We start from the raw sequence: 19,914 nt of genomic DNA on the forward strand, positions 1-19,914 counted from the left end.
GCACTGGGACCCCATGCAGGCCTCCACCTCAGCCTGGGCTAAGGGGCAGATGGGAGGCCCAGTTAGCAGTCGCCCCTCGCCCTCCCCCTCCCCCAACGAGGCTGCAGGCCTCTCTGCTGGTCGGCAGAGCCAGGCCCAGGGCCCCGCAGCCCACGAGCGCCAGCCCCCAGACCTGGAGTGGGTGGGGCCCGCAGTCTCTGCGCGGCATCGGGGCAGGCTCCTGGGCTGCCTGCGCTTTCTTTGAGGAAGGACTTGGACCGCTCTGCACTCGGCACTTCCCGCAGAGATAAGGAGCCCTCCCCCTCGGCATCTCCGAGGCAGCCTGGGCTGCTCTGGGCGTTGCCACAGCCTCTTCCCCCCACAGAATCCCCAACCCCCGCAGCCGAAGGCGGTCCCTGCGGAGGGAGGGGATGCCCCGTCTCGGAGTCTCCTCTTCCAAATTCCCTGGGGGGGGCTTCCTAGGTGGTGCAGTGGTTGAGAATCCGCCTGCCAATGCAGAGGACACGGGTTCGATCCCTGCCTCAGGAAGATCCCACATGCCACGGAGCAACTAAGCCCGTGAGCCAAAAAAAGAAAAAAAAAAAAAAAAAAGAAAAACAGCTGATTCACTTTGGTGTACCTCATAAGCTGGTACAAGAGTGTAAAGCAATTATATTCCAATAAAGAGCTTAAAAAAAAAAAAAAAACAACCAAATTCCCTGGGGATGTTCCCTCTGCGGTCCGATGGACTTCCAGGGGCGGGCAGAGATGGGGCTTGTGGAGACCGGGATGTCCCTCTGGGGGAGGGCTGGGGTGGGGGACTGGGGCGGGGCGGACCTCTTGGCCCCGCGCGTGATGAAAGCAGAGGGGAGTTCTCGAGGGTAGGCTACCGGGCTCAGAGTCCCCTGGCAGGTGTCCCCTAAAAGTTGCGCACGCTCGTTTGCATCCATTTGCATTTTAGAGGTGACCGGTTCCCTCCCCGGCTCCAGCATATCTGGGGCTGGGGCGCTCCCTCCTGTTCCTGGGGAGCTCGCTGCGCCAGATCCTGGACCCCGCGAGTCCAGAGTCCGGGGCGAGGGGTGGGGCTCCGCCGAGTGCTCCAGCCCCGCCCCTCCAGTGAGTCCCCACGGATGTCCCGCACCGCTCGGACCACCCTCTGTGGTAGGCTAGGCCCGGGTCCTGCCCCAAGGCGGGGGTGGACCGGATGACCTTTCTCGTCCTGCTGGCTTGGGTCCGAGGCCTCCGGCTCCAAGTCCCGAACTCAGGGGGCGGGGCGCTAGGGGCGGGTCCAAAGGGGCGGGGTCCCGGCGTGCTTGAAAGGCGCGGACCCCGCGGGACCCACCCAGTCCCGCGCTCCGGTCTGCTCCCGCCCAGCCGCCCGCCCCGGACCCGGCGCCACCATGCCCAAGTGCCCCAAGTGCGACAAGGAGGTGTACTTTGGTGAGCGCATCCTACCCCACCCTCCCCGGCTCGAACTGTGGTTCCCCGAGCAGCCCCGAGCGGAAGCGCGGCCCAGGGTCCGCCCGGCGGGGCCGCGCAGGTGGGCCGAGCGCGCAGGGGGACCTGGGGCACCGCCTCGGGGCGACACCTCAGCCTTGCCCGCGGCCGCCTGCGTGTGCGGGTCGGGACCCCTGCGTCTGACCGCCCTTCGTTTCTGTGCCCCGCTGTTTCTCCGAGTCCCACTGGGCGCCCCGTCCCTGAGTCTCCCAGTCTCTGGGTGTCCCCGACTCTGGGTCTCCCGTCTCCAGCCTACTCTCGGGCGCGCGCAGGTTGGGGACCCCGCGGGGTAGGAAGGAACGCGGGGCTCTGGCCGCCCCTCCCTGCGCTAAGTAGAAACAGACGCGGAAACCCGCGCCCCGGGCGCGCTCAGATCCAGGCCGCCGCCTCCCTGCCCCGCGCCCCGGGGCCCACCCAGGGGAGGGGCAGGAGGAAGTGGGACGTCCCGCCGCCCCACCACGGAGAAGGGCGCCCCGTAGGCCTCACCGCAGTCACCGGTGCAGAGGTGGCGGGCTCAACCCGGCCGCCCGCCCTGAGGCCCCCTCGCCTCCTCCTCCAGCCCCACTCAAGCCCTCAGGGGTGCGCCCGGGACCAGCGGAATTGCCTGGGGACTGGTCCTGTGGGGCACAGGTGCTGCTGAGACCTTGGGTGGGCCACCGGGCATGGGTGGGTGAGGCCTTGAGCAGAGGTGGCTGAAGAAGGTGCTGTTTGAGCAGGTGGGTGTGCCGTGTCCACCCAGCAGTGTCTCACCTCTGGGGTGGGGCCTGTCTGTCCCTCTGCAGCTGAGCGGGTGACCTCCCTGGGGAAGGACTGGCATCGGCCTTGCCTGAAATGTGAGAAATGTGGAAAGACGCTGACCTCAGGGGGTCACGCTGAGGTAGGTGGGGCCTGGAGAGAGGTGGGGGCACTAGGGGAGGGGTGACAGGCCCTCACGGCCCCTGTCTCTGCAGCATGAAGGCAAGCCCTATTGCAACCACCCCTGCTACTCGGCCATGTTCGGACCCAAAGGTATGTTCTCCACAGCCCCCACCCAACCCAGACCTCCACAGCCCCTGGCCACCCCTAACCTGCTCACTACTTCTCTGCAGGCTTTGGGCGAGGTGGCGCGGAGAGTCACACTTTCAAGTAAACCCCAGGTACCTCCCCATCCACCTTGCCCTGCCCAGCCCAGCTGGCCATGAGAACTGGGTCTCCCACCCTGAGTGAGGTCTGACCACTCCCTGGGCCTGCACTCACCTCTGTCCCTGCCTCTCTGTGCACAGGTTTTGGAGACCTCATGCCTGGTTCCTCCAGGCTGATGGCAGACCTTCCCCACAGGCATCTGGGGCTCCTCTGTAGACGCCCCTGCCCTCAATAAACCCAGACACTTCGAAGACCTGCTTGTGTGTGTGCGTCACCGGGGGAATGGTGCAGGGGGCTGCGGCTGGGGGTCCTGATGCCAGGCCCTGCCGGGCACTTGTTCTTCCTGCTGCAGCCAGCCTTGGTGGGGGTGGGGGTGCTCTGCCAGGGAGCCACCCGGACAACCCCATGCTCAGCCTGCAGATTCCCCAGTCCTTCTCCATGGTTCTGGGATTTGTCAGCAGGAACATGAGGCCGCAGGGTGAATCCGCTGAGCTGGTTCCGCTTTTCTGAGAAGCTTTGGGGAGCTGTGGTGGGGAGCCCTCCCCTCCCCTCCCCACTTCCTGCTGCTCCCCGCTATCCCCATTCCCCACCCCGTCTGAACCAGCCAGCTGTGCATCCACCCAGACACCACCCCCATCATCTGCCCCCGCCCTGTGCCCAGGGACTAGCAAGTGGCCGGCTGCCTGATGGGGACTTTGAGGACTGGCTGGGCGCCAATGGCTAGGGGCTTTCTGGAAACGCCTGTGTCAGTCCAGGCAGCAGCTGTACCCTGGGCCACCCTCAGAGCCCTCCCCAGTCCCCCCACTGGCCACTCACACCCTGGCCCCATCAGACTGCCACCCAGAGGGGTCATCTCAGCCTTGCATTGTGGCCTCAGCCCTGTACCCGGCTTGGCCGGGGGTCCAGCAGGCCTGAGCTGGACAGGCGTAGGGGCTCCGGGGTGGTGTGTGGGGTCACGTGTGTGTGTGTGTGTGTGTGTGTGTGTGTGTGTGGGTGTGTGTGTGTGGGTGTGTGCACACACGATTTGGGTGATTCATAGAATTCCAAGGGGTGGGAGCTGGAGTGCTTCTGGGGACAGATGGGATTCAGCCAGGGAGGGGGAGCAGAGAATGCTGAGGCCGGCTTTCTCAGTGGTGGGGTCGGGGTGGGGGGCTGAGGGCGTGTGGCCAGAGCAGGCAGAGTGGGGAGTGGGGTGCACAGGACAGTCTGCCCTGAGCCGCTGCGGGGCAGCCCTGAAAAGGCAGCAGAGACTCCTGGCGCCTCCCCCACCGCGTGGCTCACAGCCTGGGGCGGGGGGCAGACTTGAGGTGAGAGCTTAGAGAGCTGAGGCCTGCAGGAAGAGCGGGCCAGCCAGGCCTCAGTCTGGGGAGGAAGGCACCCCGAGCAGAAGGCCCAGCAGGTGCAAAGGCCCAGGGAGGGAAACGGCTCTTGAGGTTCCAGACCCAACGCAGCAGCAAGCAGGTCGGGCGAAGGTTTGCGGGCGCAATGGCAGGCCTTCGCAGGGCGGCTTCTGAGCTGTGGAGACAGAAGGCAGGGCTGGACTGGAGGCCTGCGCTGGTCCGAGCCCCAGCTGAAGAAGGACCCTGGAAGGGGCCGAGGGTGGGGGTGCGGGGCCGACAGCAACGCCCCCACGCCCGTGCGGGAGGAGGGCTCTTGGGAGGTAAGCTGCCCCCGGCCCGTGGGGGTGGCCACTGAGACAGCCGCCTGGGTTGGAGGGCAAGGTCTGGAGAAGGGGATCAGTTCTCGGGGGACACAGAGAGTGAGCCGCGCGCTCGGCCAAGGCTGGGGAGGGGGCTGTCCGGGGAGCGGCTGGGATCCGGGGAGGCCTGCTTTCTTTCTCCCCGCCACCTCCTCTCTTTCCCTTCTGCTCCTCTCCCTCTGTCCTCTCTACAGCTTTGTCGAGGTATAATTTCATAGCACAAAACTTACGTACGCACAGCGGATGCTTTTAAAGCAGTTCACAGAGTTCTGCAGCCGTCACCGCAACGCGGTTCTAGACCATTCTCACCCACAAAAACTCCCTCCCGCCCACGTGCTGCCACTGCCCAGTCCGGGTCTCTCTCCAGGCCCCCGCCGACCCGCTTCCTGTCCCCGGACGCTTGCTGTTCCGCGCACTGCACTCCCTACAGACGAGAGCTGCGTGCGTCCCAGGGTCTCGCAGCCGCCCTGCTCCGCGTCAGGGGCGCCCGCAGCGTCCCGTCCTCGGGCTGCCGCCGGTCTGGCTGCCGCACGCGGGGCTGCCGGCACGGGCACCGCCGCGCCGCCCGGCAGGCCTGAGGCCGACTCTGAAAGACCCGCCGAGCTGCTCTGCAAAGCGGCGCCGCGCACGGCCCCGCCTCCGAAGACGGCCTCCGGGGCGGCCGGGAGGGGGGCCGGAGGCGCGGGGCGCGGGGCTGAGCAGGCGGGGGACGGCCTCGGCACCCGGGCGCTGGCCGCCGCGCCTCCGGTCTGCTACGCGCCGCGGCGTCCGCGCGCCCCGGGCCCGAGCGGGCTGCTGGGAGGCCGAGGGTCGCGCCCGCCGCTCGCGGGCGCCCAGCGGCGGGGCCCTCCCGGCCGCAGGGGGCGCCCTGCGCGCCGCCGCCGCCCCTCCGGCGCTCGCTAGGCCGCCATTTAGCGTAAGGGGAGGCGGGGCGCGGACGGGCGGGGTCCGGCCGAAGAGCGCGTCCGCCGTCGCCGCGGGGGAGCCGAGGAGGGCGGGCCCCGCGCAGCTCTCGACGCCGACGGGGCCCCGACTCGCCGGAAACGCCTCCGCACGGGACGGAACGGACAGCGCCCAAAGGCCGCGGGCACCGCTCATTGGGTGGGAGCCAGGGGCGGGCCCCAGCCCGCGCGGTGGTTGGGCGCGGGCCCGGCAGGGGCGGCACCTGCTCGGTGCCTGGGCGCGGGGACCCGGCGCGCGCGGGGATTGGACGCGCGCACGTGGCGGCGGCGGCGGCGCGCAGTCCGAGGGAGGCCGGTGCCAGCGGCATGGGGCGGCGGCGGCGGCGCCGGGGGGACCCGGCGGACGCGGCCCGGGCCCTGCCCGAGGCCATTGCCGCTTTGAGTCAGACGCTGCCTGCCGGGCCCGGCCCCGAGACCTTCCGCCGAGCCAAGTTCGATCGTCCGGAGGCGGTGAGGCCAGCGGGGCAGGCGGCCGGGCCCGGTGGGGCCGCGGGTGGACGCAGGGGGGCGGCCAGCCCCACTGACCGTCGCTCTCGGGTCGCCGCAGGCCCCCGCGCTCTGGCGGCTGCTCTTCCGCGTGCTCTCTCCGCAGCCGGCCGACAGCGCCTCGGCCGCGCCGGCCCCGGGTAAGCCTTCCTGTGCGGCCGGGCGGGCTCTGGCCCCGCCCCCGAGAGCCCCGCCCCCGAAAAAGCCCCGCCCCGCGGGCCCCGCCCCGCCCTCCTCGGAGCCCGCCGGCTCCCCCGCCCCCGCGATTGACACCTGCCGCGGGAGCCCCGCCCCTCCCCGCCCCCAGGTGAGGGCCCAGCGCCCCTGCTGTGCCCTTCCGGGCCTGGCCTCTGCCCTGGGGTGGCGCGGGCGTCCCTTGGGAGCCTGGGTGGTGTCCCCTCCAGTGGGTGGCCGCCGGAGCTGGCGTCTTCTGCCGCAGAGGCCCAGGCCCGCTGGGTGAAGTCGGCGTTGCGCTCCCAGGGCTACCCCAGGCGGGCCCTGGCGCAGCTTCCGGACGACGGCTCCCAGGGCGCCCGCGAGCTGCTGCTGGCCCTGGCCTGGCTCCTGGCCCGCGGGCCCCTGCCAGAGCGTCTGCTGGCCCAGAACCGTGTGCGGCTGGGCGACGAGATGCCCGTGTGCCAGGTGGGTGCGGGATGAGTGTGAGCTGGGCCCAGCCCGGGCCGGAATCCCGGGTGCGGGCCCCGGGCCGGTGGGGTCAGCCCTGTGGGGGTCAGTGTTGCCGTCTTGCATGCCCGCGTGTGTGCCCACCGGGGCTGTCCCCAGCTTTCCCCGGCACCTCCACGACCTCACGGCTGCCACTTCTAGGGGCCTCTTTTCTCCTTCTCCTTCGGGGTCTCTGCCTGGGATGTGGGAGCAGAGCGTGACCCTAGTTCTCACCCCAGTGTGAGGCTCTGGCCAGCCCTGGCCCGCCTGCCGCCCGTGTGGAAGCAGACAGCTGTGTGGACATCCGCCACCTGCAGTGGCTGATGGGAAAGCTGCGGTTCCGGTGGCGAAACCTGATGGCCAGTCAGCAGGAGCAGTGTGTCCTCCTGAGCAAGGTAGTGGCACTACTCGTGCATCGTCCACCCAGGGGCAGTTGTCCTCTATGCTACAGGCCTGTCCAGCATTCCAGGCTCAGGCTGGGGCCCAGCCTTTGTCTGGATGTGGGCCTTCCCAGGCCGGGCTGGGGGCTGACCTGTTGGGCCCAGAGCCTGACCCTAGGGCTCCAGGTTGTGCAGGAGGGGGCCTAGAGCTGGTGTTCCTCGGCTTCTGGAGGGCAGGGAATTGGGCAGGGAGCCTGCAGGGTCAACCTTCCTGTCCCCAGGACTCCCGAGAAGCTTCAGATCCTGTGTCACTGAGCAGTAAAGTGGGTCCTGGGAGCCAGCGCTGCCCGGACGTGAGCTGGGGAGGAAGGCACTCTCTCCTCCCAGCACGCCCTGGGTGTGGGCTCACGGGCAGGGGGCAGCTCCTGCGGGCTTTCTAAAGGCTGGTAGGGCTCAGCTGTGGGGGCGCACGTGTGGGCCCACCAGTTAACCTTCCTGCTGCCTTCAGGCCTCATCTCACTGGGGCGCTCTCCCTGCCCTCCCAGACCCAGGCAGTCTGTGGCTCTGCCACTGGTCTCCCTGGACCGCTGAGCCTGTCCAGAGGCTGTTTCTGCCCACATGGGCCTGGCGCTTGATGAGCTGAGGCAGAAGCAGGGGTGCCCCACTCTACCTACAGTGCATCCCTGGGAACTGGGTGGGGGTGGCCCTCCCTCTGCAGGGGCCTCCTGGTGGGCACTGGGCCCTGGGCTGGCCTCCCCACAGTGCTGAGTGCTCTCCTGAGCCTGACTGTCTGAACCCTGTTTCTTTGTCTGTAAGGTCCTTGCCTAGCGCTGGGGGTGGCGGGGGGCCCCCCCCAGCTCAGCCTGGGATCTGTGCTGCCTATTTCAGATCCACTCATATACCCGTGGCTGCCACAGCGACCGCAGCCTTGGCCACCTGTCTGTCACAGAAACGGAGCTTCTCAGAGACCCAGAGGGAGGCCGGCAGGTGAGGGCTGGTGGGACCAAGGTGGGCGTTGCCCAAGGTGAGAAGGGGCCTGGGAGGATGGGGGACCCAGGCGGTGGACTGGCTCTGAGCTGTGGGCATTAGCCGAGCTCACTGTCTTGCCTGTGCGGCGGACAAGCGTGACCGCGGGGCCTCTCCTGCCCGCTGGACCAGCCAGGGCTGCCCTGGGTGTGCACATGGCTGGGTACAGCCTGGGCCGTGGGAAGAGTGTAGGTGTCTGGGCCAGGCTGGCAGGCAGCCGAGGGTGGCCGCTGGAATTAAGGAAGACTGCTCAGGGGTGCGAGCTGATGGCGTGGGTATCTCGAATCTGTGCGGGTGTCACCTGGTGATGGGGTGTCGGGTTCGGGGGCTGCCTGCACTCTGCTGACTTCTTTTCAGGATCCCTCACCCATCATCACTGTTGCCTGCCCTCGGGCTCGCGTGGCCAGGGGTCCTGGGACAGGCCCGGGCTGGCCGTTACTCGAGTGCCGTGAGGCTGGCACAGCCCTGTCCCGGGGCGCTTGGCTAGGCGGCAGGGCTGAGGCTCAGGACAGACCCAGCAGATCCCGGCTGTAGAGTCGCGTGCTCATAGGGGGCCTGCATCCCCGTTGTGGGGTCAGGGCGGCCACCTGGGGACATCTGCCTGGCCCTTGGTGCCTCCCGGCCTGTGTTCCTGGCTGGTGCCTGGCTGGCTCTGCCTGGGCAGGGCTGTGCTTGGCCCTGGGGGTGCTGAGATGCCCTGGGCTCTGTCCCCTTTCAGGGGTGACTCAGCGAGGCCCGGGCCTCCTGCCTGTGGTCCCCTGGCTGGAGCAGAGCAGCGGCTGTGCCAGCTCCAGCCCAGTCTCTGGGGGGGCCCGGGCGGGTGCGGGTCCCCCCTCCTTCTGGAGGCTGGTGCACGTTGCTGCCACAGGACTGAGAGTGGCCTGGCCAGGTGGCGGGGGGGGGGACAGTTGGCTTCCTTCCAGAGTTTCTGGATGGGGAGCTGGTAGCAGCCTGGAGTAGCCTACCTGAAGGGCCTGCACTCTTGGGTTGAGTCCCAGAAGCTTCTGGAATGATCTCTGGTTGCCGTATCAGCAGCCAGGCATGCTGTGGACTGGCTAGACAGTGTCCTTGGTTACTGGCTGGGCCTGCAGTCTCCTCACGTTGCTGTCTGTCCCCTTTTCCACCTGGGGAGTGGGGGTGTGGACGCTCTCTGGGACTGTTCTTGCGAACCGAGTAAGCTGCTCTTCTCCCTGGCCAGCGGGGGTGTGTGTGGGGGTGTGTGGGGTGGGCGTGTGGGCTCCACCCTCCCCTGTCCACGGCCCTCCCCCAGATCACAGGGTGCTTCTCACTGCAGGCCTGCTTCCACCCTGCTCCACTGGTCACGGCCTGGGCTCTTGACCTGGTGTTCAAGGCCGCTCCCATCTGGCCCCCTGGCCTGGGAGCCCTGCGTCCAGCTACACCCAGCCCCTGGTTGCCTGGTGGGCACGCTGGTGCACGTGGCCTGGGCATGGGCACTGGCCTCTGTGGGTGGAGGCCTGGCAGGGTTCTTGTCCGCCGACAGGGCAGCCGCTGGCTCTGGCCGTTGGTCCCGGCCCCAGAACGCACCCCTGGGCTCTCTTCTAGAGGAAGTGGTGTCGGAGGCCGGGTCCCTGTGCTGGCTGCTGTGTTCAGACAGGAGCCACAGCGCATGCTGGCCTGGGCCTTCCCAGTGGGGCCGGGAGCTGAGCAGGGGCTGGGGAGGCTGACGTCTCTCCCCACCTCGCTGTGGGCCCTCTTGGGGCGGACGGTGTCTGGCCTGGCCCCTCTCCGGCTTCCTGAGGCCATGGTGGACCCATGGCCCCACTGGACCACAGGGCCTGCAGGTGCGGGGCTGTGCGGGAAGTGCCTGCGGGGTGGGGCTGGGGGCGCGGGAGGCCGTGCGGCTGCGCTCCCCACCCCGGTCCCCCGGCCTGCCCTCCGTCACCTCCGAGCTGGGCGCCGTGCCGCTGCTGCCCTGCCTTCAGCGCTCAGGAGACTACAGGGGAGGGACTCCCGGAGCCCGGCACGTCTCCCCTGCCCCCGTCCGGGGCCTCCGCGTAGGCCTCAGGCCTCCAGGCTGCAGCCCTCAGCCCGTGGGGGAGGTGGGGTGGAGTCCCGGGCGAGGGGTAGCAGGACGCAGCCCCCGACCCCGCGGGACCCACGGTTGGGGCGGGTGTGGGGGCTCCCCGCGCGGTCGGAGGCCTGGCAGGCGTGGCCCGGCTGTGCTGGAGGTGAGGCTGCCCTCCGCTGCCCGCGGTGAGTGAGCTGACTGGGCTCTGAGCAGCCCGGAGCGGGTGGGCGTGCTGAGCAGGGTCCTGGCGCTTGGGGTTCTGACTCTGTGGTGCTTGATGGTTTGCACGGCAGCTGCTGCAGAGGCTGCAGAGGGAGAATGCACGGCTGGAGGCGGCCCTGGAGTGGCGGCGCCGCGAGCTGGTCTTCTGGCAGTGGATGGTCAGGAAGCCATGCCCCCCCTCCGCCCCTTCCCCTCCCCGCCCTTCCCCTCCCCTCCCCCTTCCCGCCCTCCCCCCTCCCCGTCCTCTCCCCCCCTCCGTCCTCCCCTCCCCTGGTCTGACCACAGCAGTCTTGGGGTTGTGATGGGGTCTTCCCATTTTCCAGACAGAAATTTCAGGGAAGCCCCCCACACCAGTCCTGAAGCCGATTTTACACCCAGGCCTGGGGCTTTGAGTGTGGGGCTCTTTCCCCATGTCTGTCTGTCCCATCACCACCCTTCCCAGCTCCTGGGGAGGCCCAGACGTCTCAGGGCTCTCGGGCTTCTGGAAGCCTGGCCTTTGTGCCTCCCTGGCCTGCAGGCCTGCCCGGGGTGAGGGTGGCTGTCCCGCGCCCTCTGTGACCTGGGCGTGGGAACTGACCTTTGGCCTCTGTCGCCACCAGCTGGGGAGCCGGGCCTGTGGCTGTAAGGCCCGGGCCTGCCGCCCACCCTCTCACGCGGGTCTCTCTCTGCAGGACACGGTCCTGGGTGCCTGCCCCCCGGAGGCCTCCCAGCCCACATTTCTGCCCAAGATCCCTGGGCCGGGGGCTGGAGACTTAGAGCCGCTGGCGCGGGAGCTGCTGGCCCTGCAGGAGGAGCTGCGGGAGGCGACGGAGGCCCGGCGGGCAGCCTGGGAGGCTGGGGTGAGGGCTGGGGTGCTGGCCTGGGCTGCGCTTGGCGGTGGACCGCCGGGGTGGGCCTCACGCCGTGTGGTCTGTTCAGAAGGGGTGTGCTCACCTGCCACCGTCCCCCGCTGCCCACCCCCGGCCACCGTGTTGGGGGTCTGTTCATTCTCCCAGGGCAGTTTCGGTGTTGTCCCTGCTGGCTTCCGCCCTCGCCCCGTGCCCCGTTGAGCCTGCTGGTGGACGTGTGGGGCCCTCGCCCCCACGCGGGCGCCACCCTCCTCCCTCCGTGAGCAGGCCGGGGCGAGCCCCGGGTCTGTGGCCTGAACACTGGGCCACGTGCACTGCATTGATTTCCTTTTTCTGAAGCACCTTAGAGTAAATTGCGGGCGTGGTTTTCCTCTCAAATATCCCGGAGAACGCGGCCCTTTCCTGGGGGCCTGCAGCGCAGCTTGTTCAGGCCGTGCGGGGCCGGGTCCCCTCCCGCCGGGCAGAGCTGGGGCCCCCTGCCCTCTTGGGCAGCGAGAGCGGGAGCGCCGCTGGTGTTTGCAGGCCATTTCTCACAAGAGGCAGGGCTGGTGCTTGTCAGGGGTCTCCACGTTTCCTTGCTGGGAACCACAGAGCAGTGCCCAGCGAGGGTCAGGGTCAGGGTGGTTCCCTGGGGACACTGAGAGCACAGCCTCTTTGCACTCCCAGCTGCCTGCAGGGTCTCTGGGATGGGCCTGCCCTGGAGGCCAGAGGTGGCCTCACCAGGTCTTGTCCTCCGCGTGGCGTCCGCTCAGCCTGGCAGCCTCCTGGGGCAACGCCACCCCATGCCGCCCTTCCAGGAGGGCAGCGGGAAGGGGGGACGCCGCTGGAGCAGAGGCCAGCGGTGGTGGGAGGCTGGGCCTGACCCCGCCTGGAGTGGGGGTGGGGTTGGGGGTGGGTGTCCCGAGGGTGTGCAGTCTGGGCTCCGGGCAGGCCCTGTGGAACTTGGCCTGCTGGGAGCAGCCAGGCCCACTCCCCCTGCGGTGCCCCAGGGAGGGGGTGGTCCTGGGGGCTCAGGTCCTGTAGGGCTGCAGGGGGTGGTCAGGCTGCCGGCCCTGTCCCTGGGGCCCCGTGGCCTCTGGCTCAGGGCTCAGGTGCTTGGTGAGGGTGGCAGAACCTGCAGGGGCCGGGCCTTAGAGCTGGCACTGGGGTTGGCCCCCCTCCGTGGGAGCAGTGGGGTCTGGGCACTGGGAGGGCCTGGGGTCAGGGCCGAGTGAGCGCTGCGGGCCCTTCAGCCAGCGTCCTGGTGAGGCTGGCTGCCCGTGCCTCACTGGCCGCGTCTCCTGTGCAGGTGGGAGGCCGAGGGCCGGAGTGGAGTGCCTCGAGGAGGGCCTTGCAGGAGGCTGTGGGACAGGAGCTGGCGGCTCTGCAGCGGGCCTGGGAGCAAGGTGGTGGCCTGGGCCAGCCCCATGGGCCCGGCCGGCTGGTGAGGACGGAGCCCGGGGTGCCCGGGGGTCTGGGCCTGCGGGCCACTGAGGTGATTGGGGCGCTGAGGAGCCAGGAGGCCCACCTGGAGGTGGTGCTGCGCCGGCTGCAGGGCCGGTGTCGGCAGGAGCTGGCCAAGCTGGCCGGAGCCCTGCCCGGCCTCATCTGGGTCCCGCCGCCTGGACCCTGAGGGCTGGCAAGCACGCCCTTCGCGAGGGGCACCTCCCCCTCAGCCTGGCTGGGCCTTGGAGGAGCAGGTCCCAGGGCTGGGTGGCTGCAGGGTGACACAGACAGCCCGGCGGTGCAGGGTGCGGGCCTGGGCCCTGAGTCCGCGCTCCGGGCAGAGCCCCCACCGCGGCCTGCCGTGCCGGAGACGGGCCCACCGTGGCGGCTGTGGGCACTCCGGACCCCGAGACGACCCGGAGATGAGGTGAGGAGGCCTCCTGGCAGGGCTGAGGCTCCAGCTGGCCCTCCGCCACCCTTCCAGGTCTCTGGGGAGGGGCCCCTGGGCAGTGGGGACTGAGGCGGGCTGGTCCAGGGCTGCCTGGGTGCTGGACGGCCAGGCATGGCCTGCAGCACAGGGCGGGTGTCAGGGCCTTGGGGAGGACATTGCCCTGGATGTGCCCTTGGACCCTTCATCCTGAGCTCCCTTTGCATACCCCACCCGGGCCACGCCTGTGCGTGTGTGTGTGTCTGTGTGTGTGCGTGTGTCTGTGTGTGTGCGTGCGTCTGTGTGTGCGTGCATGTGTGTCTGTGTGCACGCGCGTGTGTGTGCGTGTGCATGTGTGTGCGTGTGTGTGTCTGTGTGTGCGTGTGTGTGTGCGTGTGTGCGTGTGCGTGTGTCTGTGTGTGCGTGCATGTGTGTCTGTGTGCGCGCGCGTGTGTGCGCGTGTGCATGTGTGTGTTCGTGTGTGTGGGTGTGCACGCGCGCGTGTGTGTGTGGGGGGGGGCGCAGGGACGCCTGATGGGAGCATTGGGTGGGGGGACTCTCCTCCGTTCCTGGGGGCGGGGGGAGGCCACAGTGGACAGAGGGGACTTTGTTCCCGAGACTGCTCGGGACCCTGGGCTCGGCCCTGACAAAGAGCGGTCTGTGTTGGGGGGACGTGCCCCCAGCCTGCCGGAACAGGCCGCTCTCCACCCCAGGAGGCTTAGCTTCTCGGCGCCGACCCCCTCTCGCCCTCCCAGAGGACACAGCCTCAGTCCTGCCTCCCCTGCCAGGCCCCCCTCGCCCCCGGGTGCTCACCCCGAGCTGCTGCCGGCCAGCTCAGGCTCCAGGCTGCTTCCATTCCCCTGGGTGCCCTGGCCCCCGCCGGAACACATGCGCATTGGCTTTTGCTGTCTGCCTGGGGGGTGCTGGCTCACGCCCGGGGGCACCAGCTCGTCTGCGCCAGCCCGGGCCTCCTCTGTCCTGGGTGGAGGGCACAGCTGTGGCGCCGCTGCACTGGCCTCTGGAGCACTGGCCGGACGGGGTGGCGAGTGGGCTCCCCCATCAGGAGTGCATCCCTGACCCTCCCCTCATGGGCCCGCCCCAGAGAGCCCCTGGCCCTGTGCCCCGCCTCCTGCCCTGGAGCCCCTCCCTCCAAGGCCCTGGCCCCCACTCTCCCAGCTCTTCGAATGGGCTCCCTGCTGGCTCCAGCCGGGGTCCGGGGCACATGAGACCTAGGCCCTCTGCCTGCAGCCCTCTGAGTATTTGAAGTCACTCCTGGACCCTCTGTCACCATCCTGACTGCTGGCTGGGACCATCTTGTCCTGGGAACGAGTCCACTCAAAACTCCCTGCCATCTGTGGACTCCCTGGAGCCGGGTGGCCACTGGCCCTCAGGAACTTGAGTTTTAGAAATGTATGCAAACTCATCGTTACGGAGCTGTCACTTCTCAGACTGATCTGTAGATTCAGTACAATTCAGTCAAAACCCCAAACGTGTCTGTGTGTCTGTGGGAGTTGGGCTGGTGATTCTGAAGCACAAGGTGGAACAGGCTCGAGAGGCCACGCCGGCGGGAAGCGGAGCTGACCCCAGGAGGCAGGAGCTTCCCAGGGCTGCGGGGAGGGGTGTGGGCCGTGGGGCTTGGCTCCTGCTGTTGCTGTGACAACTTAGCACTTGTCCCTTCGCGGCTCCCCGTCCTGATCGTGCCGTTCTGGGGGGCTGAGGTCTGGGGGGCAGGTAGGAGGGCCTGGGGAGAATCTGCTGTGACCGCAGGCCTCACGTGGGCCGTCATCTCCGACCATCCCCTGTCTCTCCACCTCTGCACTCCTCCTGCCCCGCACCTCTGGTCGGCTACTGCAGTCCCCTTCTGCATGTCACACGACAGGTTCACAGGCCTGACTCCAGGGCTCAGAGCCTGCCCACCACCCCCAAACCCATGGGACAGACAGGGAGCAGGGCAGCGCGGGCCCACGTGTGCGCCGGAGCCTGGCCCAGCCGCATGTGTGAGGACCGCACGTCTGGGCACATCTGGGCGGCAGGGCTCCGCACCTCCCGCGGACACAGCCCTGTGGGAGGTGAGGATGCCACGGTCCACTCAGGAGTGCTTCCTAAGACCGCGGTAAGCCACTGCATCAAGGCTAGAGACCTGTTCGTTAAAAGACACTGTAAAGGCAGCGAGAAGACAAGCCGGAGCGGGAGAGTTTGTTGCAACACCTGTACCCGTAGAGCACTGGTGTGGAGCGGATAGAGCGTCAGCTCAGGGGCAGGTGTTGCAGAGAAGAGGAAGCCGGAAATCAGATAAATAAGTCAAAATGATCGCCTTCACTGTAACCAGGGACTTGCAAGCACGCCTGTGACTGCGGGCGGGCGGGGCACCGAGAAAGGGGAAGTGGTGCCCGGATTCCAACCTTCCTACCCTCCCCGCCTCCCCCGGGCAGCACACCGGTTGTGAGGGGCCCACCCCAGAGGAGCTGCAGGGGTGGGAGCAACGGTGACAGCGGGCTGGCCCCGCTGCGGTGGCCGCCTGGGGTCCAGGGTCAGCAATGGTCAAGAGTCTTCTGGAAAACGCTGGCACGTCACAGGAGACGACACACAGGAGACCTCACGGAAGCAGAACAGCCATGACGGGGGCTGGGAAGGGGCTCTCGTCGTGGGCGACCTCGGGACGGCCTCGCGGCCGTGGGCCCACCCGTGGTTCACCCTCGCCCCCGGGGCGCCTGTCCTTTGGGCGCGCCGACCACGATGTCAGAAACCGGGGAGCGGGTCCAGGTGCCCTCCCACGGCCGGGCCGCTCTGCCCCCTGCGCTTGGGCTCTTGCTCTGTCACCCCCACCTTCGTGGTCCTCCTGCGCCGGACCTCACTGCCCGCCGACCGGCCTCCCTCTCCCTTGTCCTCGTTTGCCTAGATCGACCTCGGCTTGACCTTGGCTGGGAGGTGTGGCTGACCGGAAGGCTGGCTGGTCAGGACCACGCGGGCCCCCCTCAGCCCGAGGGGTGTTCCCTGTGTCCTGCGGACGTCCAGGCTTGGGTGGACGGGGGCTCCTCTCGGCGGCGTTCGGGAGACGATCGCCGTTGGCTGGGTGCGGCTGGCCAGCTCGGGCCACAGCCCCCGCCACCTGTGTCCTCGCCTGTGGGTGTGACCGGCGGCCGTGAAGTCGCCCCTGCGAGCTCGGGGGCCCCCGACCATTTCCTGGGTGTGCGTGCAGCTGGGCGCCGGCCTCTTTGCCTTCCTCTGCCGGGCTGGGCTGCTCCCCCACTCCTCCGTCAGCCAGGATCCCCGCGGTGCCCGACGTGGGCCAGGCTCGCAGCTGGAGGCAGGGCGCAGGTCCACCCGACGGCGTCTGGGCGACCGCCACGAAGGAACGTGCGTGGGGGGGGGTGGTCGTGGCCACGCGGGGCTGGGGGCGACGAGGTGACAGAGGGTGGTGGGCAGAGGAGGCCTGCCCGGAGGGTGACGGAGGGGAGGAGGGGTGCTGAGTGTCCCGCCCAGGAGGGCGGTCCAGGCAGAGGAAACGGGGTGCTCATAGGGGAGCTGCATGGGGTGAGCCTGGGGGGGGGGCAGGACATGAGCTCTGCGGTGGGGTTGCGGAGGGGCAGGGGCCGCAGGCTCTCCTGGCCTGGCTCAGAATTTCTGAGCTGCTCCTGAGCGGGGTGGGGGCCCCATCCAGAGCCGGGGTCCCATCTCCCTTCTGAAAGGCCCCCTCTGCCCCTGGGGTTCGCGAGAAGGCAGGTGAGGGGTGTCGGGCTGGGACCTGGTGGACTCTGGTAGATTTGGGGTCTGGGATGTATATATATATATATATATATTTCTTTTTCCCAGATTCTTTTCAATTATAAGTTATTACAAGATATTGAATATAGTTGCCTGTGCTATACAGGAGATCGTTGTTGCCTTTTATCTAGATTGTGGTGGTCATTTCATGGTTAAATAACTTTGTTCAAACTCAAAAAAAAATTCTTGTTGCTTATCTGTTTTATGTATAGTAGACTGTCTCTATTAATCCCATCCTCTTAATTGATGCTTCCCCATCCTCTTTCCCCTCTGGTAACCGTAAGTTTGTTTTCTATGTCTGTGAGTCTGTTTCTGTTTTGTAAATAAATTCGTCTGTATTATTTCTTAGATTCCACATATAAGTGATATCATATAATACTTCTCTCTGTCTGACTTACTTCACTTACTATGATAATCTCTAGGTCCATCCATGTTGCTGAAAATGGAATTATTTCATTCTTTTTTATGCCATCTTGACCATTTTAAAGTGTACAATTCAATAGTGTTGCTGTTGACACCGATGTGCTACAGAGCTCGAGAACTTACGTCTTGCAGCACAGAGACTCCGTCCCGCTAAACACGAGTTCTGCCTCCCCCAGCCCTGCCCCCCATCCTCTCTGTCTCTGTGAATCGGCCTCTTCTAAGGACCTCGGGTGAGTGCACTCACACTGGATCTGCCCTTTTGTGCGGCCGTATTTCACACAGCGTAAGCCCTGGAGGTTCACCCATGCTGTAGCAGGCATCAGGATCTCCTGCCTGTTTAAGGCTGAGCGATGTTCCAGCTACGGACAGACCTCGACAGGCTTACGCCTCAGCTTCAGTGGACACTTGGGTTGTTTCCAGCTCTTGGAGGCTGTGACTAGCGCTGCAGTGAACATGGGTGTGCATATTCCTCTTTTTAGTTTAGTTTCACAGGCTCTCTGGGTTGCCAAGAGCCAGGTGTGACGATGAAGGCAGCCGTGCAGCTGCCGGAGACCCTGGGAGCTGAGCCGTGGGCAGGGGCCAGGTGGGGCACCCTGGCTTCTCTGCTTTGGGAGGAACATAGCAGCTCCCCTCGAAGTTGTTTCTTGGGTCTGATTTTTTTTGGCAGCTAGCACTCCCCTAACTCAGGGGTGTCTCAGCTCATGGCATTCGCAAAAACTCAGTAATTTTTTCACAGCACTTCTTGGTCAAAAGAAATACCTAACACTTCTGTGTTTTGTGGCCAAAGAACTTAATAAGTATTTAGGTACCAACAACTTACTAGCAGTTTAGAAAAGAAATCCAAAACCCCAAACAAACCAATAACACATAAATTAAAAAAAAACCTAATTCCTTTAAAAAAAAATTTTTTTTTTAAATTTAAGCTTATTTATTTTCTGGCTGTGTTGGGTCTTTGTTGCTGTGTGGGCCTTTTCTAGTTGTGGCGAGCTGGGGCTATGCTTTGTTGCAGTGTGCGGGCTTCTCATTGTGGTGGCTTCTCCTGTTGCGGGGCACAGGCTCTAGGCCCGTGGGCTTCAGTAGTTGTAGCACATGGGCTCAATAGCTGTGGCTCGCGAGCTCTAGAGAGCAGGCTCAGTAGTTGTGGCACACGGGCCTAGCCGGACCAGGGATGGAACTGGCGTCCCCTGCATTGGCAGGCGGACTCTCAACCACTGCGCCACCAGGGAAGTCCAAACAAACCCTTAATTCTTGAAAACAGCAATTATTTATTAATAGGATATCTGAAACTGTTAGACTCTACACACCTTTTCAAATCTTGATCAGATTGGACACTGCCACCTCAATTACTCGATCTATGTGCATTTGTGCCTGGTGTTTGCTTTCTATCACAAGCAACTGCTGCTAAACCAGCTTTGTAAAGAGATATCCTAGAAAGGGAAACAGTGTGATCCAGTATTGAAACTGAGCTCAGCTGAATTATTCACAATGTGTCGGACATGCTCTGTATTCCTGTGTTTCCCTCAAAAATTTAAAAAACACCCTGTAGTTCCCCCGAGAATTCACTATGGCACCTGGGGTGCCTCGGCACACAGTGTGGGAACCGCAGCCCTAATGAACGTGTCTATTTCCCTATTCTGTTTCTTTCCACTTTGTATTGTGTTTAATTTTATTCTATTTCATTTATTCTATTATTTTATTTTACTTCATACATTTTTTATTTTATTTTATTTGTCATGTGGCCTGTGGGATCTTCGTTCCCTGACCAGGGATTGAATCTGTGCTCTCAGGAGTGAAGGCGTGGAGTCCTAACCACTGGACCGCTAGGGAGGTCCCTGTGTTGTGTTTTCAAGCTGTGTGTACAGCTCATCGCTGCTTCTACCCAGTGGATAGTATCTCGTATTTACTACACTGACCTGTCCATTTCCCACAGGGGGACACCGGGCTGCCGCCGCCTCTCTGCCATCACAGCAGCCCCTGCTCTCGGGGGGCCATGGCAGCGGGGCTCCGGGATGCACACCTGGAGCGGACCGGCGAGTCCTCCAGCTGGTCGGTTGGAGGTTCCTGTCCAGGGTCCCACCAGTTCCCACACCCTGGGTCCCTGCATTTCCTAGCTTCCGCAGCTTTGCCAGTCGGACAGGGTTAAGTGGTCTCCCAGGGTACTTGACGTTTCTCTAATTGAATTTGAGCATCTTTTCATGCACTTGCTTAGTTTTGGGGGCTTCCTCTTCTGTCACTGGCTGGTCATATCCTTCAACTGTCCGTGTTTGGGGGCTGCCGACTTTCAAAACTTGTTTTGCAGGAGTCCCTTCAGAATTCGAGGTATGAATCCCTCACTGATGGAACGCAGCGTAAACATCTTCTCCGTTCTGTCCTCTGGCTAAAAACTTGCTCACGGTTTTCCTTCGTCGAATAGAACATTTACATTTTGTTTTAGTTGAATTCGTCATGTTTTTGCCTCTTGCTTTTTACAGTGAACATTTGGAGACATGCTCCCCTCTCTTGTATCATGTTCTCCTACGTTTCCTTCTGTCAGGGTTTTCTTCACCGCTTAGGTCTCCCCTCCATCCAGAGTCCGCCTCTGGGTGTGGCGTCAGGCAGGAACCCAGGTCTCTTCCATGTGGTGAGCCAGTTTCCAGCACCGTCTAGACACAGACATACCCTGTCCTCCTTGATCCACGCCGTCCCCTTCTCTGTAGTCAGCTCCTGTCTGTGCAGCAGCCTCCCTTCTGTTCCGGGCAGTCTGTGCACCGGTGCTCCGCCGCTTTTATCGCCGTGTGTTTCATCAGGCTCGGCCAGCGGAGGGGAACTCATGGGGCTTCTACCTGAAGAGATGCGTTGCCTGCTCCTGCTGCTGTGGGAGGATACGGTCACGACGGTCGTTCCATTTTGGCCGCCTTGCCAGCGCTTGCCAGTCAGCGGTGGCCGTCCTGACTCAGTCTTCGAGGGCACGTGTCTAAAGTT

At 65.2% G+C, this 19,914-nt stretch overlaps 2 protein-coding genes across 3 annotated transcripts; both read left to right on the plus strand.

The window, feature by feature from the left end:
- Window positions 1-1,189: 1,189 nt before the first annotated feature.
- CRIP1 (cysteine rich protein 1) lies at window positions 1,190-2,851 on the plus strand. Its single transcript, XM_057732998.1, has 5 exons — window positions 1,190-1,419; window positions 2,259-2,353; window positions 2,427-2,484; window positions 2,565-2,612; window positions 2,739-2,851. The coding sequence occupies exons 1-4, from the start codon at window positions 1,380-1,382 to the stop codon at window positions 2,603-2,605; spliced, it is 234 nt and encodes a 77-aa protein (XP_057588981.1). The 5' UTR covers window positions 1,190-1,379; the 3' UTR covers window positions 2,606-2,612; window positions 2,739-2,851.
- A 2,434-nt stretch (window positions 2,852-5,285) lies between these two features.
- On the plus strand, window positions 5,286-12,528 carry TEDC1 (tubulin epsilon and delta complex 1). Of its 2 annotated transcripts, XM_057733859.1 has the most exons (8): window positions 5,286-5,709; window positions 5,807-5,885; window positions 6,185-6,387; window positions 6,648-6,803; window positions 7,677-7,775; window positions 10,137-10,223; window positions 10,737-10,904; window positions 12,202-12,528. In XM_057733859.1, exons 1-8 carry the CDS (start codon window positions 5,566-5,568, stop codon window positions 12,523-12,525), a joined length of 1,260 nt encoding a protein of 419 aa, XP_057589842.1. In that variant the 5' UTR covers window positions 5,286-5,565; the 3' UTR covers window positions 12,526-12,528. The 2 variants fall into 2 exon arrangements, with proteins under 2 accessions (XP_057589842.1, XP_057589843.1); XM_057733860.1 differs by lacking the exon at window positions 10,137-10,223.
- The last annotated feature ends 7,386 nt before the right edge of the window (window positions 12,529-19,914 follow it).

The sequence above is a fragment of the Hippopotamus amphibius genome, chromosome 4, assembly GCF_030028045.1.
Source record: "Hippopotamus amphibius kiboko isolate mHipAmp2 chromosome 4, mHipAmp2.hap2, whole genome shotgun sequence".
Taxonomy (NCBI): domain Eukaryota; kingdom Metazoa; phylum Chordata; class Mammalia; order Artiodactyla; family Hippopotamidae; genus Hippopotamus; species Hippopotamus amphibius.